Source organism: Panthera uncia (assembly GCF_023721935.1).
Source record: "Panthera uncia isolate 11264 chromosome A1 unlocalized genomic scaffold, Puncia_PCG_1.0 HiC_scaffold_16, whole genome shotgun sequence".
Lineage (NCBI taxonomy): Eukaryota > Metazoa > Chordata > Mammalia > Carnivora > Felidae > Panthera > Panthera uncia.
In genome coordinates this window covers 69,572,408-69,592,113 of record NW_026057576.1, presented here as the reverse complement: position 1 = coordinate 69,592,113, position 19,706 = coordinate 69,572,408, and the positions used below count along the sequence as shown (strand labels likewise).

Here is a 19,706-nt window from a genome sequence, read left to right as displayed (position 1 = left end):
AGCCATTCCAAAATAAAATCACAACCTTGACCATGTTCCAAGCTGTGGATTTTGAGAATGGCAGAAGGACTTCTTTCAATAAACCCTTTCTTCCTGCCCTGGTATATTCTCTTCAGAAAGCATACCCTCTTTTGCCCAGGTGTCATCAGTGGGATCTATTTTCTAAGTTCACATTCTCTGCATATTCAGTCAAGAATTTATGAAACTAAAACAGACTCTGGGAAATTAAGAAATCTGTCATCTGTAGGAAATTGAGATGGCCGTCTCTACTATAAGATGTTAAGATTATCAGGTGAGAGTTAGTAAATGCTTTTCTTTCCTTTTTTTTCAAAATTGTAGAGAAAAGGTAATAAAAACATAATAGAACATTTCTAGAATTCACCCTCGAGGAAAAAGACTGGATAATGAATGACGACTTCAGAAACCGGAAAGTGACATTTAGATAGATTCTATGAGACATTTGATGATTTCTTTCCAGAAAAAAAAAATTTTTAAAAAGATACATTTTTAAAAACATGTGGCAGGAATAACCATAAAATGAATCATATAAACAAATAAATTCAATTTTAAGAAATGAGAAATGTCTGCACTATTTTCACAAAAAATAATCGATGCCAAGAGTTCATAATCAGGTTGTCTGATTAGACTATGTTGAAAAGTAGGTTTTTTTTTAAATTAACTCTAAGTTGTAGCATAGTTAATTTTAATTTTCTTAATGTTTATTTTTGGGAGAGAGAGAGAGAGACAGCGTGCAAGCAGGAGAGGGGCAGAGAGAGAGGGAGACACAGAATCCGAAGCAGTCTGCAGGTTCTGAGCGATCAGCACAGAGCCCGATGCGGGGCTTGAACCCACAAACCGTGAGATCATGACCTGAACCAATGTCGTATGCTCAAACAACTGATCCACCCAGGCTCCCCCATAGTTAATTTTAATAGTGCTGTAAACCATATTGTTTTGGTTCATATCCTGACTCATCTCTGTGCCTAAACTCCCTCATCTGTAAAAAGGTCCTTATAAGAATGGAATGACATGATACATGACATGCTTAGGACAAAGCCTGACACATGACAAGGCCTCAGTAAACGTTGTTGGAAGGAGTCTGTTTTTACATGGCAGTTGACCGATTTTGAGAGGGAGTCAACTAATGAGCTCACAGTTTTACCCCGGCAACTTCCTTATCTTCCAAAGCATTCATCATGCTTCCTGATGAATTTCTACAGGTGTGTGTGTGTGTGTGTGTGTGTGTGTGTGTGTGTTTGAGGATTGTTACCCTTTTTATAAAGCACTCAGACTGGGGAATATATATTCAGCTCCGTATCAAATTCTGTCTGTAATGCTTTTCCTTAAGCAGTTTTGATTATTAAGATCAAAGACAGTTATTGAGCACCACGAAGAAGGAGTTGCTGAGTGGTGGAGTACAGGTGGGGAAGTGCTGTGTGCCAGGCTGTAGAGGCTGCAGGAAGTGAGCTCACGAAAGCAGCTGTGCGTTGCTGAGACAGCACAGGACACCAGTTCCTGGTGCCTGTAGCAAAGAACTGAGGTGATCTGGGCTTGCAGAACCAGGAAGGAGTGTCAGGCACTCAGAATGAGTAAGAGGACCATCAGCTGAAGAGGAGGTGCAGTTATCAAGGGCTCTGAGGCTCCACCATATCCTGGAAATAGGAGGAAGGATGAGGGGGCAGGGGAGCATGAGGCAGGGCAGAAAGATTTTGGATCACAGGTAATAGACAAAAATAGTGGGGTTTCCCCCCTGATTTACATGGAAGACATAAAATGTGATGCTATATTCATTTGTTCTTTTTTTTTTTTAAGTTTATTTATTATTTGAGAGAGCGAGCGTGCACGCCTGCCCACAAGCAGGGGAGGGGTAGAGAGAAGGAGAGACAGAATCCCAAGCAGGCTCTGCACCATCAGCACAGAGCCCCATTCAGGACTCGAACTCAGAGACCTGAGCTGAGATCAAGTCGGGCACTTAACTAACTGCGTGAACCGGGCGCCCCAATATATTCATTTGTTCTGAATGGACATATCGTCTGTTGGGAAAGAAATTTGGCCAGCCAAAATGGGCAGTCTGACTTTACAAAGACAATGACGTTTGGCAGTTCCAGCATCAGGAATAAACATCACCTTTGTCTTCAAACTGTTATTGTGATGTGCTGAAGTACAATGGAAGATTTAAATGTGCATGTGGAAAGATGCAGCAAACTTGTTCAAATACGGATATCAGTGGTTGTTTTGGGTTTGGTGGCCATTTAAACAAAATAACAACACCAAAAAAAGAAGGAGAAATAGGAATACTTGAATTAAGAATTAAGATTGTATTGCTCAAAAAAATTGATAACATCAAATTAAGTTGTCTCCCAAAATACGTGGTGATACCTTTCTCACCTACATTGATACTTAATCTAGAAAGATGTGCTTTTACCTGTTTACCTGGCAGGGGCTCGCACATATGAGGATGTAAATGAGGTTAGGAGAGAAGAGAGACATGGAAAGGCAGATGTTTGAAGGTGGCGTTTATTTACAGTTAGGATTTTCTGTGCATGCATATTTATTGACAGAGAAAGATGTTCACAAGATACTGCAAATGAAAAAAACACAGCTGGTTACAAGGCAGTGTTTAAGCAGCCATTTAAAAATAAATACATGCATGGGAAAATATATATGGAAAAGAAAACAGCAGAGATACAATCCATATGCCATTGGAGAGCAAGTGTCCCAGCTAAAAGAAGTGTCATGAGGAGAGGGAGTGTATTTGACTATTGCTCTGTTTTGCCCAGGGGCTGGCACAATGCGTCCACTCAGCAGCTACTTTGCAAAAACAATTGAGTGCAATTCCTGATGGTTTTCACTTTGTCTCTCATTTTGTTTGTATTTTTTTCTAATTATCCTGCAACAAGGCTGCATTGTTTGTGTAATGAAAGTAGAATAAAAATAAAATGCGTTTCTTTTCCTTTAACTTAAGATGTAGGTATGTGAGGTCTAGGCAGGGACCAGTAGTCAGATGTCCTGACTTGTCAACTGAATCTCGTTAGCACAGATCCAGGTGCATGTTGGGAATCAACTGTTCAACAAATATCCCTTGCCCAGGGAGGAAGTGTGGAGCCAGCAATAAGGTAGTGAAAACATAAGAGTATCATTAGGTGGAGGTTGAAGAATCAGTATGCACTGGTGACATGCTCTCCTTTAATTAAACGTGTCGCCTGTGTCAGGAGCACGGGGCATTGGGATTCTAGGAGGAAAGAGACCAAGTGTGCTTTGTTAGTGCTAAATTCACATCACCTAACACAATGGTTGGATAAAAAAATTTTTAATGTTTATTTATTTTTGAGACAGAGAGAGAGAGAGAGAGAGCAGGGGAGGGGCAGAGAGAGAGGGAGACCCAGAATCCAAAGCAGACTCTAGGCTCTGAGCTGTCTGCACAGAGCCCGATGCAGGGCTTGAACCCATGAACCAGGAGATCATGACCTGAGCCAAAGTTGGACACTTAACCGACTGAGCCACCCAGGCACTCCTGGATAATTTTTTTTTAAATATATGCAAGCATGAACGAATGAGAAGCTTCTGCTAGCAATGAAGGCTGATTTTCCAAAGACATAACACTAAAGCGTGGGGTAAGAAGTCTGAGAGATATCATTGCACATTTTATTTTCTTCATTTCCTTTTAAAAACCCTGCATGAGTTGAGTTAGGGAATACGAAGGATTGATGTGGGATTGACAACAGATCACTAAGAGACCCCAGCTGGAACAAAGGAGCTGAGATCACTGAGAAAGATTGGAGGTTGGAGGATGGGGATGGGAGTGATGAGACGCTTGGCCAATTCAAGTGGAGCCTGTGGATGTGAGCATGACCAGAAGTGCAGGTAAAGCTCAATGGAACTAAGCATCCTTACAACCTACAGTTCGTTAAGGCAGGCAGTCCATAAACTCTGAATGCCTTTGCTGTTCCCTGCACGAGCCACAGTGCCTGATATCATGGTGAATGTGCAGTCTTTTCTGTGTGAATGAGTGAATGAATGGATGGATGAATGAGAAATAAGGGGATAGGCTGAGGTTTTCTGGGTTACAGGAGAGACCGTTAAGTGTGTTGGGAAGTTGGTTTCTATTATAAAGAACGGGACATAATAGAAAGGCTGAAAAGCTGATGTCGGTGGTAGTCCAGACCTGAAGCCCACGGCCAAGCAAGGACTCTAGTAATGGGGCAAATGTGAAGGAGGCCATGTGCACCAGGACGGAGAATCTGTGTAGTCCTTCTGCACATACGAGGACCCGAAGAGCTCGGAGTAGGAAGATCTGGGAATTGAGAAGAAAGAGTGAAGCACGAGCATGTGGGACTGGTATGGACCTGTCCCGGTGATTTTTAAGTGATGACAGTGTTGGTATGGCCTGTGTCTGGCCTGCAAAGCAGCAGAGTAGATCCAGGACTCAGGATCCAGACACCAACAGATGGTGATGGAAACTCTAAGAACAGATGCTCATTTAAGGGGTTAAGTACAGAGGACAGACACAGGGGACGACAGGTGAAGGACATACTGTAAACCGTCATTTAGAATATGGAAGATTCAAAAGAGTTTAATGCAAGCCCAAGAGAGTTACAAGGAGAAGAATTGAACCATAGTGTTGCAAGCACTTTGCAGTTAAAAGAAAACTGGATATATCACTTGCAGTTTGGTCAAGAGAGAGCTGCAATGTCCTAAGCAAAGTGTATGCCAATAAAAGTAGAATGTTCACATCACAGAATACAAAACTGGATTTTAACCATTTAAAAGAGAGCAATGAACCCAAATAGGTTTTCTCCCTGAATTGCCGTTAGTTGTTTCCGAGTGAAAGATTTATCAACGAACATATTGTAACTGTGCAGCCTTCTCCTGCTATTGAACTATTTAAATACCAACCACTTTTAATAAGGGCAGAACAGCTACCAGAAGCCTTGCCTTTTAAATTTAGTGCACTGCCTTATGAAGGACACTTCTTTAAGCAGAAAAAAAAAGCATTATAAATACATAATAGTGATAAGGCTAAGATACACAGAAACGATTTCCTATCAAAATAATCAGCTTACCTGGGATACTTAAACATACCTGCTGGTCTTTATCGGTGGAGTAATAGGTTTGCTGTACTTGGTTATATTGTTTCAGCATGAATGAATGTGTAAAATCGTAATTGCTGTGCAGAAACAAAAGTTTTTATAATCAATTGCCTCAAATTAATTTTGGACTCTTCACATGTTTGTAATGTTAATTCGTTTTACTACTTGAGTGCTTTACCTAATATTTAATATTGTTAAATTAGCCAAAACCTCAGTGATGCAGGAGCTAGTTGTTGAGTTCTAAATGTATTTGTGGATTAACCAGGTTCTATGAGAGTTTGAACAGATGGTTTTCTTGGGCCCTGATCAATTTGGTGGCATTTTTGCAGTAGGTAAAGTTTGGGACAAAGTGTATGACAACTAATATCAGTCATTATAGGTGCACGGTTTTGATGGGTCAAATGTAACCAGCATAGAGATTAAAAAATAAATAATCTTGGATGTCTAGTTCTTTAGAAAAAGAAATCCATAATGAAAAAATCGGCTTTGCTTCAGATGGGATATTTATAATAAAAAGTGCATGAAATTCATATGCAAGGGTATCACATTTATACATCAAAAGTTTTTCAGACTGTAACTTATGGTCAGATCATAAGAGCAATAAATGGCCATTCATAAATCTCCACTGACTCAGTGAAAAAGGTATTATGATTAGTGGCTAGGTCTATAAAATTTTCTTGTATCATCTTCAAACAACTTTGTAAAACCACTCTTTATTTCCTTTGTGTTGTGTAATCTTGAAGGATTTCTTAAAGATTCAGTATCCTGTTTTTGGGTACATAGGAGCCTGTCATTCAAAAAGCATCCCAAATTGAGGCCACCAGATGTTTGCCTCCATAGTAAATCAGAGAGCAAGCATAATTTGAATATTCTGCATATATTTACATATCGATGTCAAGAGTCCCTAACTCCAATTATGTAAAATAAAATTAATTAGTGCAGCCTACTGCAAAGCCCATATTCAAATCCAATATTCAGGGCAAGACAGCCTGGAAATACCTAGCACATCTTAAAGCCAATTAGCTTGATTTCTTCTGGGAATCCAAGGGCTGGGCAGACACACCTACCTGGTGCATCCAGGAGAGCATGGGCATAGAAGGAGGTACCCAGACACAGAGAATCAAAGTCAAAGCTGATTTGTCCTGAGCTGCTGTGGTTTGTTCTCTTTCCCAATGAAAATCGCCATGGCATATATTTACAGAGACTGCAGACACATTTCTTGTTATTCTCATGCTCCCCCGAGAATTGAGTGGCCCTCGTTGTCCCTTTAGTTAGAGTTCTTCATCTAGCAGATAGGAGAGCCAGTGCCCCTTCCTGGTGTTAAAACTACTGTGTTTTCCTGACTCAACATTTCCATGGCTGTTCGCCACCTGGACCTTTTCCCTCTCTTACCTGCCTTTCAAAATCCTGATCAGTCCTCAGCATCAGTTCGGACCACGACAAGCACTTAGGCTTTGTAGTCAGACGAACATCTTTTACATTTCAAGTTTGCTTGGATGGGGCCTCAGTCAAGTTATTAACCGCCCTGAGGCTGGCATTTCTCATGCTCGCATGAAAAGACAAATGCTTCCTTTCTATTGTCAGTTGTAAAGATGAAGTAAAAGATTATTGCTAAGTGTGCAAAACATAGTATATATCCAAAAAATGTTAGCTTTGCGTCTTCCTTTAAGACTCAGTCCAGGTGTTGGGACACCTGGGTGGCTCAGTGGGTTAAGCATACAACTTCGGCTCAGGTCATGCTCTCACAGTTGGTGAGTTTGAGCCCCATGGAGGGCTCTCTGCTACGGAGCCTGCTTCGGATCCTCGGTCTTCCTCTCTCTCTGCCCCTCCCCAGCTCTCTCTCTCTCTCTTCCTCTCTCTTCCTCTCTCTCTCTCTCTCTCTCTCTCTCTCTCAAAAATAAACTTAAAAAAACAAAGGATTCAGTCTAGGTGTTAATCAAATGAGAAGTCTGTGGACTCAGGGTAACCAGGCACCGCCTGCCTTTGTGTCTCTTCTCAGATTATATTGTACTTGTTTGCTGTTCATGTCCTGAGGGCCCGGCATAGAATAGGCCCTCCTTCAATGGCTGCTGGACTGTAGAAAGTGATAGCCACTGGATAGAAGGAGGTGACACATATAGCAAGATGTGGATGCCTTGGAACTGTGGCGATTGAAGAGGCAAGCGGGCATCTCCTCTCAGTCTTCAGTGTGATTTGGATTTACTTCAAGATAACTGGAAGGATTGATGCAGTCACAGTCTTCGTAAAAGACAGAAAAAATTAGAGTAGGTTCTGCCCAAGTCTTTCTGCCCCACATCCTCTGTGTCAAGGACAGCTGGGAACTCAGTTTGGAACTACCATTGGAGATAGATGTTTGTGAATGTCACATTCAATTAACTTGGGGGGAAATCCTGCGAAAGATCTGAATATTTCATCTGGATTGGTCACCTGTGCTCTAGCACAGACCGCCTTTAAGTGGGGACAGCTCTGGATGTATGAACATAGACCTCAAAAAAGTTCCTACTAATGCATGTGTCCTAAAGGGCAAAGCTAATCTACCCCAGTTCACCTAGACTAGTGCTCTCTAAACTGGCATGCAAATTGTTTATGAAGTGCACAGGATGATCTGTTGTGTTGAGAGAGAAGAAAAAATTCAAACTTGGATTGATGTTTCATCTCATGCTTTTAAAATTTCTTTTTCTTTTTGCATGTGCTTATCATACACAATATAATCGATCCTGTGTATAATTAATGTATGCATATGATTACACGGGGGACTCTGCTTTGGAAGTGATCACGGTCAAGATGGTTTAGATGACTAACATAACTGTCTCTCTTCTTCCAGACTGCAGTTTTGTACTTGCTCACGAGAGCTAACTCCAGCATGCTCAAAAGGAAGCAGAGCTCCAGGGTGGAGGCCCAGCCAGTTGCTGACTTTGGTCCGGATGAATCTCTGTCAGACAACGCTGACATACTCTGGATTAACAAGCCAGTAAGTTTCTTTTTTGAAGAATGGAGAAGCACATGCTGATTGAAAAGGAAATTTGATTCATATAATTCAAAAATCATGTACCTTTGGCTTTGAAATGACTGTTTGAGCTGTAGTAGAATATGGATGAGTCTCAGAGTCTGGAAGTTGAGAGCAATTCAGACGGAATAAAGAGGTGCCGCTGTGAGTTATTCACATAGGAAGGTCTTCTGGGTGGCCTGCTCCCGCCTCTCCCCCCTCCGTCATGCTGTCCTCAGCGTAGCGATAATGCCACTTCTCAGTCCGATCCAAAGCCGGAGCCCCAGATGAGTAATCTGTTCTATCAGACTCCCTTTACTCATGGTTCTCAGTGTGCATGGATCTGTGAGGGGATAATCGAATGTTTGGAATTAAAAGTTGTCTTCTGAGTTACAAGTTTTGAGTAGAAGTAAAGGTTAATGAGATAGTGCATAGTGCCTCTGAAGAATTTTGTCACCTTTTTTGCCTAATTAAGGTGATGAAAACTTGAGGGGAACATTTGGTACAATGTCACTGGACTAGATAGTGTAGCAGCCAGGAGGTAGAATGGCATGTTCCTGGGTCTTCAATGCTCATCTCTACCACACAGAGTAAGCTCCACTGTATTAGTGAACTCACAGCAGAGGCAGAAGGAAGGGAATGAACTCTTACACTCGCAGTGATTGTCTTTCCCCTGACCTGGGTAAATATCATCTGCCCTGTCTCCCCCCCGCTTTCTGGTCTTCTTCTTCTAAGCTGCCCTCCAGACTACGTGTCTGACACGCTCAGATTTCTCCCTACATTTCCATTTCTGTTCACATTGCCCTTTTGCCTTACAGTCATTGAAACATTCCTGTTACCTGCATTGCAAATTAAAACGCATTAGTGTTACATTGAAGACTCTTTATATTCTGGCTCTAAGAGCCCGGCAACTGTTCCTTCCTGGATGTGCACACTGTCCACTTGAGCCTCAACATTGTCTTCCTGTTCCTCCGAGATATCCGGCCAGTTCACACGGTTTCCCTGCCCCGAGGCCTTTCCCAGCCCCTGATGAGTCAAATCCTCCTGCTTCGTTAAAGGCTGAACTACATGACCACAGAAGAGTCTCTTAAACTTTCAGTCCTAGTGTGTTCATGTGGACCGGAGGCTGCTTTCAGCATTAAATGATGTAAAGTATGTGAAAATATTTAGCACATTGTATGTACTGAACAGACATTAGTTTCCTTCTTTGTCTTCACCATGCTGGTGAAATATTTTAATCTCAGTATCATGGTTTCCAAATAGTGTGGCTTAGAGCACAAGTTGAAGATAGCGTTTTATGGTGTCACGTGGTAACTTTGGACCATTTTTGCAGTGGGTTCACTCCTTGCTACGCATCTGTGCCATCATCAGCGTTATCTCTGTCTGTATGAACACGCCCATGACATTCGAACACTACCCCCCTCTTCAGTATGTGACTTTCACTCTGGATACTTTGTTGATGTTTCTCTACACCGCCGAGATGATAGCAAAAATGCACATCCGGGGTATTGTCAAGGTGAGTGTTTTCTAACCAAAATGCATGGAGAATCTGAAGTAGTTTAATAATATTTTCCTTTTCGTCTCAGTAAAACAAAAACATCTCTTTATCCATACTGAAGTTTTTAAAAATTGGGCATAACTCCAGGGATTGGTGAGAATATGATGCCTAAGAATATTTAAAAAGTGAAATAAATTGTGTAAGATGCAAAGCCTTGGGTTATCCAGGAAGGAGCTAGATGGTCTGACTACTGGCTTCATGGCCAGAGTAGGGTTGATTCTGCCACATACAGGTGAACCCGTGGCCTGATGCAGTGACCAGCCCACGTGTGGTTCCTGTGGATTTACAGGATGGCAGAATAAATGTTACATGATGAAGTCACAGTGTGATGGTGTTCAGAATGTCTTTAGTCTGAGGTGTCCTGAAGATATAAAGTGGTGAAGAGAAAGGACATGAGATGGAAAGCAAGAGTATAATAAAAGGAAGTTGTGGCATGCAATTGGCACCATTGGGAGACAAAAAATAAATAAAAAGGAAAAGAAAGAAAAAGCAAAGGAAGGAAAGTTCTGTCTGAAGATATCCCTTCTATACCACTGACCTTCACACAGAGGATAAAACTATGTAGATGACATGTCTAAAGTATTTGAAATTGTGCTATGTAGGGAGTCAGTGGTGTGATGAAATTGCAGAATGGACAAGTAAGGGTCTGTGAGTGACAGATTTGACTCAAACCTTAGCTCTTTCCTTTACTGGCTGTACCAGCATCTCCAGTTACATAATTTTGGTAGAAAAGGGCCTTATTTTGTACAAGGATTTTAAGAATCTAATGAGATGATGCATAACATGAACTTACGGGTCACTGCTTCTCTTTGTACATAATTCATTGTGCGTTATCCTTAAAAGAGAGGGATCACAGTCAATGCATTACTCTTTTCATTTTTAACTTTTTGAAAATCTTTTTCTTATGGAAAATTTTAAGTTCACACAAAAGTGAAGATTAGAGTTGTAGTGAATCCCTATAACTCAATATCAACAATTATCAATATTTGCCAGACTCTATTCATTTTAAAGCAAATCTGAGAAATCAGGTCATTTCAGATGTAACTCCATATGCATTGCTGGTAAAATGTTTAAACCATTACCATTGTGCTATTATTGCATCTAGCAGAATTAACAATAATTTATTAATGTAGGCCAGTACCGATTCATATTCATATTTTTCCCAATTGTCTAAAATATTTCCTTTTATAATAAGATAGCTTCTTTGAATCAGGTCTCACACAAGCTCCACAAAGGATATTTGTTATATTTTTAAATCTCATTTAAGTCTCTTTAAGCCCATTAGTTCTCAACTCCACAAACCTTGCAAAAAAAATTTTTTTTCATATCATGGATCCATTGGGAAAATGAGTCTTCTGTAGAAAGTTCTACATTCTAAATAAATGGTGAATTGCTTCCTAGTGGTTCCATTATTAGTTTCTCTATATTCCATATTCCCAGAACCATTTTGACTTTGTAGACAACGATGTACATGGGCGCCTCTTTCCCCGAGTGGTCATCACAAAGTATTTTGTAAAACTTACAGATATTTGCCAATCTGATGGGTGAGATATGGAAACGCAGTGTAGTTTTAATTTGCATTTCTGTTTTGAGAGTGAGGTTGAGCCTGATTGTATGCAAAGGCCATTTTCAAGTTGTGATTATTTTTCATTCAAATTTTGGGTACTCATTGTGTTAGGAATATTAGCCCTTTGTGATGTAAATTGCATTTACTTGTCCCTACTTATCATTATCTTTGCTCATGGTTTTTCAAGCCACACACATTTCTTCCTATCCCAAATCATGTGCTGTCTTTCCATTCTACCAAGTCTGCCCTTGTGTCTTACAGGAGTGTTTTATACTTCTCCTTATATACATTTTGCACATTTTTTGTTATATTTATGCTTTGGTGTGTTATTTCATCTTTTTCCTATCAGTATGGGGTCTTATCTTCTATTAGCTATTGCAACTTGCTATTGTTCTTTTAAATGAAGGCTGTTATTTTATATGTTGATATTATTTCCTGCTACTTTACTAAATTTACTGAATTCTGCTTTTCCATTATTTCTTTTGGTATTTCCATATCATCAAATCCTATAAAAATAAAGACAGTTTTGTCTTTTTATTTCCAATGCATATGCTTCTAATTGCTTTCGCTTACTTAATTGAGTCAGCCAAATTTTAAAAAGTATTAGAGGTGGTGAACGTAGTTGCTTAACCCCTGGCTTCTTTAGAACATCTCTAATGTTTCCTCATTAAATAATTAGAAGGATTGAAGTTTGAAGTATGTATATCTTATCAGATTAAGTGAATAAACATCAATTACAGTTTTTGACTGTTGTATCATGAATAGCTTTTAAATTTTGTTGAATGATTATTTTTCTCTTTAGCTCTTGTAATAGGGTAGATTTCCTAGTATTGAGCCATCCTTACATTTCTGGAAAAACCTGAGTGGGGTCACGGCACAGTTTAATTCTGGTTTAATGTGCAATTTATTATACTTGCTATTATTTTCCTTCTTTTAATTTTGTCTGATCTTTGTCAGGATTTGATATTAGATTTTCCGTGTGTGGGGGGAGGGGTGCACATGCACTCCTATGCTCTATCTTGAAATTGTTTTAACTTCACGAGTTTGGTACAAATCTCCTATGAAACCATCTGGTCCTAGTGCTTTTTTTTTTTTTTTTTTTTTTTTTGTTGGAGCTCCTTTCTATTTCTGTTTCTTCTATGGAAATTGTTCTGTCTAGACTTGTGTGGTCTATTGGGATCTGTTTGGTGAAGTTACTCTTTTAGGAAATTATCCACTATTTAGTTTAATTTGTTAACATAAGATTGTTTAAATAATTTTAATTTTCTCTCTTTGATTAGTACTTTCTCTGAATTTTGAATCTTTTGTTAGAGTTTCTTTAGGTTATATTGGCTAGTATTGTTTGTTTTGTTTTGTTTCATTTTGTTTTAGATTAGCCAATTGGTTTACTTAGAATTAGCTTAATCGTTCTAACTCAATTTTTACTTTTGCCTTTATTAATTAATTAATTAATTTATTTTTTGCTTTTTTGGTTTACTTTTTTAGTCTATTCCTAGATTTTTGAAGATGTTTCACATTGTCATTTCTTGAGATTTTTAAATATGGTACTTGATTGCCTCTGGTATAAATGTGACTATGAGACTGCTTTTTCCTTCTGTGTGATCTTTTCTTTTGAATACTGAGAGTCTTTCCTTTTTTAGTAAAGCCAGTAGCTTTATGAGAATACATCTTTTGTTGACTATTATGGATATAGGTATATCACATGATATTTATTTTATTCCATCCTGTCTTGTTGTTCTTCAGGATTTCTTTTGTATTCTAATTACTCCAGGATCACGTTTTGGTCATTTATTTCCATCATTTTCTTTACATGTGTTTTGTTTCATTTGTTTCATTTTTATCTTTTTTTTTAAATTCTGTTTCCTTTACTGTACTCCCCATCTTGTGCTCCTTCAAGTTTACTTCCCTTTCTAAAATTTTTTTTCCATTTCTTTCTAATTCTAATTATTTCCTGAACACTTTCCTGTCTTTTTTTTCATAGTGTCCTATTATTTAGACATCATTTCTGTACTTCCCTGTTTCCAGTTTTGTGGTGCTTTTGCAGCATTTATTTTTCTTAATTTCTTTTGATCATTTTGTTATATACTACTGGAGTTTTTATGTTTTATATGTTTATTTGTTGTGTTTCTTATATTTTATACATTATTTTACATATTTATATGTAAAATATACATCATTTTACATATTTATAAGGACTATGATCATATATGTAGTATTATATAATCTAATATATGATTATAATATATTCATAAGGACTTGGTCATAATCCTTTTGTTCTGTTATCTTTGTTGTTGTTGCTCTTGTGAAATGGGTAGAGTAGCTTCCATACGTTATCAGGTTGAGGATTCCCTACCCCGTTGTTACCATGAAGTATAAAATATATAGCTTCTCTGTGTGGTGACCATCCCAGGTCATATCTCTACCTCCTCTGAACTGCTGGTCCTCTTGTCTAATCCTTCCTATCTTTTGTCCCTCATGTCCCTGCCCTACCCACTTTGGATTCTACTCCAGGAGATTTTATTTAGCTTGGGTCTCTGGTCTCCCTGTAAGGAGTTTTTATTAGGTACATTTGGGAGATTAAGATATTCTGTTACCTCTGATCTTTCTGCAACCCTTTGGTGGGCACTTTGTTTTTATTACTTATTTTTGTTTTGTTCTTTTATGTTATATTCACCTCCAATTTGTAGACTGCTCTATTTACATTTCTAGGAATTTTGCTATGTATTCCCAGATTCACTTAGTGAGGCTTCCCCTGAGTATTTCACTAGTATTTGTTAGTAGTTTCAGTATGAAATTCTTGGATCAGCCATAACTTCCCTGCATGCTTTCCTTCTATAGCCTCCCCAAGCTGCGATCTTGAGTAGGTGTTGATACTGTCAATAGTTTTGGTCTTTATTTTGGAATGCATTGTCACATAGCTTTATTCAAGATTATGTCCATGAATATTTTTTTCTATGCTATCTCACTTGCTTTCGTTTCTTAGGAAATTTGAGAGATTCAAAGAACTACCATTATGATCTTACCCCAACTGAAGTCAACTGCTTAACCTTTAAAGCAGTTTATTTAGCATATACTTTGTGTTGGACACAGCTGCTTACTCAAGCTTACACAGTACACTCCAGGGAGCTCTGCACTCAGGGCAGCAATGAGCTCAGCTCAGGTCACACATCGCAGCAATCTGGTCCACATGCCACCACTGCTGACTTTGTGAACATTGCCCCAGGTTCTCTCTGTCTTTGTCCTCAGAAGTCAAGGTTCACAATTGTGAGAGTGAATATCTGATTGGCCAGGTTATATTAGGGTTTGGAGGAGAAGTCACGGGAGAAATGCAGTCTGATGCACCTGATAGTGGAGACAAAAAGGACAAGAGTGAAGCTGGAAGCTTGTCTAAAGATACATTGATTAATTCCCTGAACACTGCTCTCAAAGCGTTTGTTATTGCCTGACTTCCCGCCTTTGATTACATAGTCATAGTGGCCTTCAAAGAATTAAACTCCAAAGAGCTCACAAGTACTTTGGAGTTTGTAGTAGTTTCCTACTTCTTCTATAACTAATGACACAAATTTGATGGCTGAAAACAACAGAAATCTATTGTCTCACAGTTCTGTGAGGCCACAAGTCCAAAATCAGAATGTCAGCAGGGCCACGATCCTTCTGAAGGTTCTAGGGAAAACCCCACCTTGCTCTTCCTCACTTTGGGTGGCTCCGGGCAGTTTTTGAGATTCCTCAGCTTGTAGCTAGCTGCATTACTCCAATCTCTGCTCCTGTCTTCGTGTGGATTTCTTCCCTCCACGTGTCTCTGTGTGTCCTCACCTCTTCTTTTAAGGACACTAGTCATTGGATTTAGGGCTCACTCTAATTCCGTATGACCTCATCTTAACTAATTACATTTTGGAAAGACCTTCTTTCCAGATAAGGTCACATTCTGAGGTTCTGAGTGGGTATGGCTTTGGGGGGCACACTGTTCAACTCACTGCAGAATTAGTTTCAGCTAGCCACTTGACCAGGCAGCTGCTTGCTATTGTTAGATATTGTAAGAATCTTTGAAAAGAGTTTTCTGAAGTTTGTGGAAACTTCACAGAGTTTGTGGAAACTTCTGAGTTCTGTGGAAACTCACAGAAAATTGGGGTACACATGTAAAAAAGAAATTCAGTTTCAAGTTCAAGAATTGAACTTGAAAGGAATCCTCAAAGCCACCGCAATCTACCACCACTGCATTTACCAAGAAACCAGTAAACTCAGAGAATCACCAAGAGCCTATTGTGAGTATAGTAAGCATGGCCCCCAGGAAAGGCAACATGGCTCTAATATGTGACCCACAGCCCATGGGGAAAAGTGCTGGTTCATGGGAGCAGTGGGCACCTGCCATACCTCAACCAGTGGATTTCAGAATGATTTGAAGATTGTCTAGGTTTTTCACAAACTTGCTAGGCCAGTTATTTTAAACATTAGGTTTAGATATGTCAAGGTACTCAAAATTGGTAGCTAAACCAGGAGGTCAACTTGGAGGAAAAGTGGTCTTGTGAGGGTGGAGGAATTTTTTATGCCACTGTAACTTCACGCCCAGCACAGCCTAGCCCTGTTTTTAATTCTGTGATTCCCCAGAGGGCCTCGGATGACCCTGGCACTTGTGTATGTTGGCTATTCAGGCAATGACAATCTCTGAATATTCTGGATGGATTACTTTGGGATTAAAATCACCCTGTGTTGATTTCTTTGAGATTCCAATTTGAATGAACAAAAGCATGACATTTCCTAGAGTAAAAGTTTTGTTTCTTAAGTTATTTAATAAATTAAGCCTGGATTTCACATCATGAAAATGACAGACATTTCACTGTCACAGTCTAATGACAAGAAGAACAGAGGTAGACTTAATATATTCATGCCAAGTGAACAGAGCGCTGAATGAACAGAGATTTTAATAGTTCAAATATTAAAAGTCAAAGCAGTCGTTAAATAAAATATTTGCTTTATGACCAGTTTGTTTTCAAAATGCTGTTATTGAGTCATGTCCAGTGTTTTCTGACTTCCATCAATATTTGGATGATGAGCTATTGACTAAAACTAAAAATGTTTTTTTAATTTTCAGTCTGTAAGAATTGAAAATTGAAAATTAACATCAAACACAGATTTCTATTTTTCATTTAGGAATATTTGTATTAAACACAAATATAATGCAGATTTTAGTAATGCTGCATTGCTAACATTATCTTGAAGTAATCGTTACAGCTTCATATCTCATTAAAACTGGTGTTCAGTATTTAAATGCTAACTGACATTTTGATTAAATGTAGTTAAATAGGAAGTTTGATGTTCCTGAACCAAGCTTTAAATTTATCATCTCACTGAATTTTCACCCTTGTACCCCCCACTGCAGAAAGCCATGACTTTATTATCATTTTTGTAACACGTATTTCTGCAAACATGCATGTTATGACAGATACAGACCAAAGAGTATATTGGACTTGAGATTACATTCTTGTATTTGAAACTTACCTTACCTTCCTTTGGACATATACTCCTTTGGACATATAAGCCAGAAGTGGGATTGCTGGATTATAAAGTATTTCTGTTTTTAATTTTTTTAGGAATCTCCATATTTTTTTTTATAATGGCTGTACCAGTTGAAATTCCCTGCAACAGTACACAGGGTTCTTTTTTCTCCACATCCTTCCCAACACTTGTTATCTCTTGTCTTTTTGGTAAATCCTAACATATATGCAATAATATCTTATTATGTTTTGATTTTAATTTTCCTGATTATTAGTGAAGTTGAGTGCCTTTTCATATACCTGTTGGCCATGTGTATGTCTTTTTTAGAGAAACGTCTATTCTTGTCCTTTGCCCTTTTAAAATCAGGTTATTTGTTTTCTTATTGAGTTATAAACATATGTCAACAACTAAGTTGTACACCTTAAGTATATACAATTTGAAATTTTTGGATTATATGCTAAAGCTGGGAACAAATCTCAGACTTTTCATAAGACTTAGTTTTAGCGGGGGTCCTGGGTGGCTCAGTTGATTGAGCATCTGACTCTTGATTTTAGCTCAGGTTAGCATCCCATGTTCGTGGGTTCAAGCCCTGCATGGAGCTCTCTGCTGTCAACACAGAGCCTACTTCGGATCCTCTGTCTCCCTCTCTCTCTGCCCCTCCCTGCTCATGATCTGTCTCTCTCTCTCAAAATAAATAAATGAACTTTAAAAAAAAACACTTAATTTTAGCAAAATATCATGTTGCAGTAAATTTATGTCATCAATTTAAATTTTATTGGCCTTGTATTTTTGTATTTATAAATTTGTTTTGGTTTTACAGTTGAGGGAGAAAGATGTAAGTATTTAAGTTAGTCCATAATAAAATACATCAGCCCATATAGGGGCTGTATGATCATTTTCCAGAGGACCTCAAGTTTGAATTACTGTGCTCTCATTAATTAACCCTGCTATATTTTTTAAACTTTTATTAAACACCTGTCTGCTAAAAAACTTGTGTTTTCATAAAATATTTCCATACTCTCTCTACCTTAATTCATTGGCCAATAGCATTACAGTTACCTCTCGATTTTTTAGTGACTTTACCCAGAAAATTTGCAAACACATGCTGTGTTTGTTCACTTATAGGGCTTAACACTTGTGTTTTTTCCACACGTATACAGGATCACTATGAATGTATATGTGCATCTCATATTCTATTTTAAGCATCAGGTTATACTTTTGTTAATAAGATTTTACATTTTTTGTAACAGAGCTGTACAAATATTTTGGTTGGAAATTGTACCGTATGCACTGATTTCACCACGATATTTCTGAGGAGCAGTCAGATTTAGTTATTAAGTGATTAACAGCAATATGTCATGTGTCTTCTGTTGGAAGAGTATGAGTGAGTCGGTGTACACATATGTCAGGGATTTGGGGAATTCTGGTCTTTTATTTTTGGAAGAGTGTTTTCCATGGGTAGAACTATATTCGTCCATATAAAATATTGATAGAAGCAAACCAGTGTGCTGTGCTCATCATCATATATAATGCTCTAAAATTATACCTAGCCTGCTTTGGAAATGTTATGGTACACCTAAAATTCCTACCTAATGCTTAAGAGAATGTGATCCACTAATCACCTAGTTTATAGAATCACCTGCAGCAAGCCAAATCCAGAAACTTTAGTTTTTGAAGCAAAAGTCCTGACACTGTGGCTTTCTAGTATTGGTCACTAGTTTTATTGACCTAGTGTTTTGCCTCATATGTTAAACTATGCATAAATATATATTCAAGATCCTAAAATTTTAAGGTGCTTAAGATAGAAGTATAATATAAATATAAGAGAGAGTTATATTGTTAATCCCAAATACTGTTTCCAAGTTTCCGTTTAATCAGTTGGCAGACATTGATTGGACCACTTGTAATGATATCACCACTGCCCTAGAAGAGACAAAGAGCAGAACTCCACTTTGTGGATCTGACTTGTAAACCACTTATGAGCACCTCTGAGTTTCTGCATCTAACCTATTCCTGCAAATATATTTCAGCATATTTGCAGAAAACAGGTGCCTGTGTTCCATCAGTTTAAATGGAAAATTAATAATGTATTACAGAAACCCCGACCAACTTCTCCAAATATCACTAAATTGTTCTCTAACACCGTATAATTCCCCCGCACATTTCTGTATAATGAACAACATCTAAAACACCTATCGCTCAGTTATTTGTACTTAAGGAATTCAGGAGTGGATGTTTTGTATGCACCAAACAAGAGTGGGGTCATGTGCTCTTATGTAAATAAGCAAAGAAATAATATGCAAAAGGACTATCTATCACATTTGATTGAATCTATGAGGTCATCCATTGTAAGGTGAGGCATCACGTTATAGTCCCTAGGAAAGAAAAAGTGCTTCTAATTACACTTTGATTGTAAGATGTAAGATTGTAATGAATGCAATCAATTGATGCAATTGATTACAAGATACATCCTAAATTTAGAAATGTTAAACTATGTTGGGGTGGAGGGGGGTGGATAAGATGTCTTAAAATTGTTGAAGCAAGATCAAATGACCTGAGTTCGTAGACTTTAGTCCCAGGTCCCGTGAAAAGCTAACCCTCTGAGGGAAGATGGGCAGAGGAAGATTGTGATTCACTTGACCCTTATTTGTGAAGTAGATGATCAATGCCAGGACAAGATTTAGCCCAAAAGAGCAACAGAGCTGTACCTACATTGTACCCAGACCTTCTTGAAGGATTTATGAGCAGCTTCAATGTTTCTACTGGCACACATGCCGATTCATTATAGAGATTTTCTAGTAACATAGTGATCTGGGGACAAATATTTTTGCAAATATAAATAGTGAGAATTCAGATTGAGAGACACACCTTTGTAGTTTTGCAAAAATGCTGTAATGGTGTTTTGTAAAACATATGGGGAGAGAGGGCACAAGAAATAGTGAAAAAGTTTTCTTGGGGATATTGGAGAAGTCTTGAAGAAAGAGGAACGTGAAGCCAGTGTCCTGAGTAAAT

The 19,706-nt window shown here is 38.4% G+C and overlaps 1 protein-coding gene across 2 annotated transcripts in view; it reads left to right on the top strand.

Annotated features, from left to right (window-relative positions):
* The first annotated feature begins 7,914 nt into the window (after positions 1–7,914).
* NALCN (sodium leak channel, non-selective) overlaps positions 7,915–19,706 on the top strand; it is a 298,281-nt gene continuing 286,489 nt past the window's right edge. For both annotated transcript variants that reach the window (XM_049647172.1, XM_049647173.1), the window contains exons 1-2: positions 7,915–8,061; positions 9,410–9,592. In XM_049647172.1, the coding sequence (XP_049503129.1) occupies positions 7,954–8,061; positions 9,410–9,592 (291 nt within the window). In that variant the 5' untranslated portion in view covers positions 7,915–7,953. The remainder of the gene's footprint in view (positions 8,062–9,409; positions 9,593–19,706) is intronic.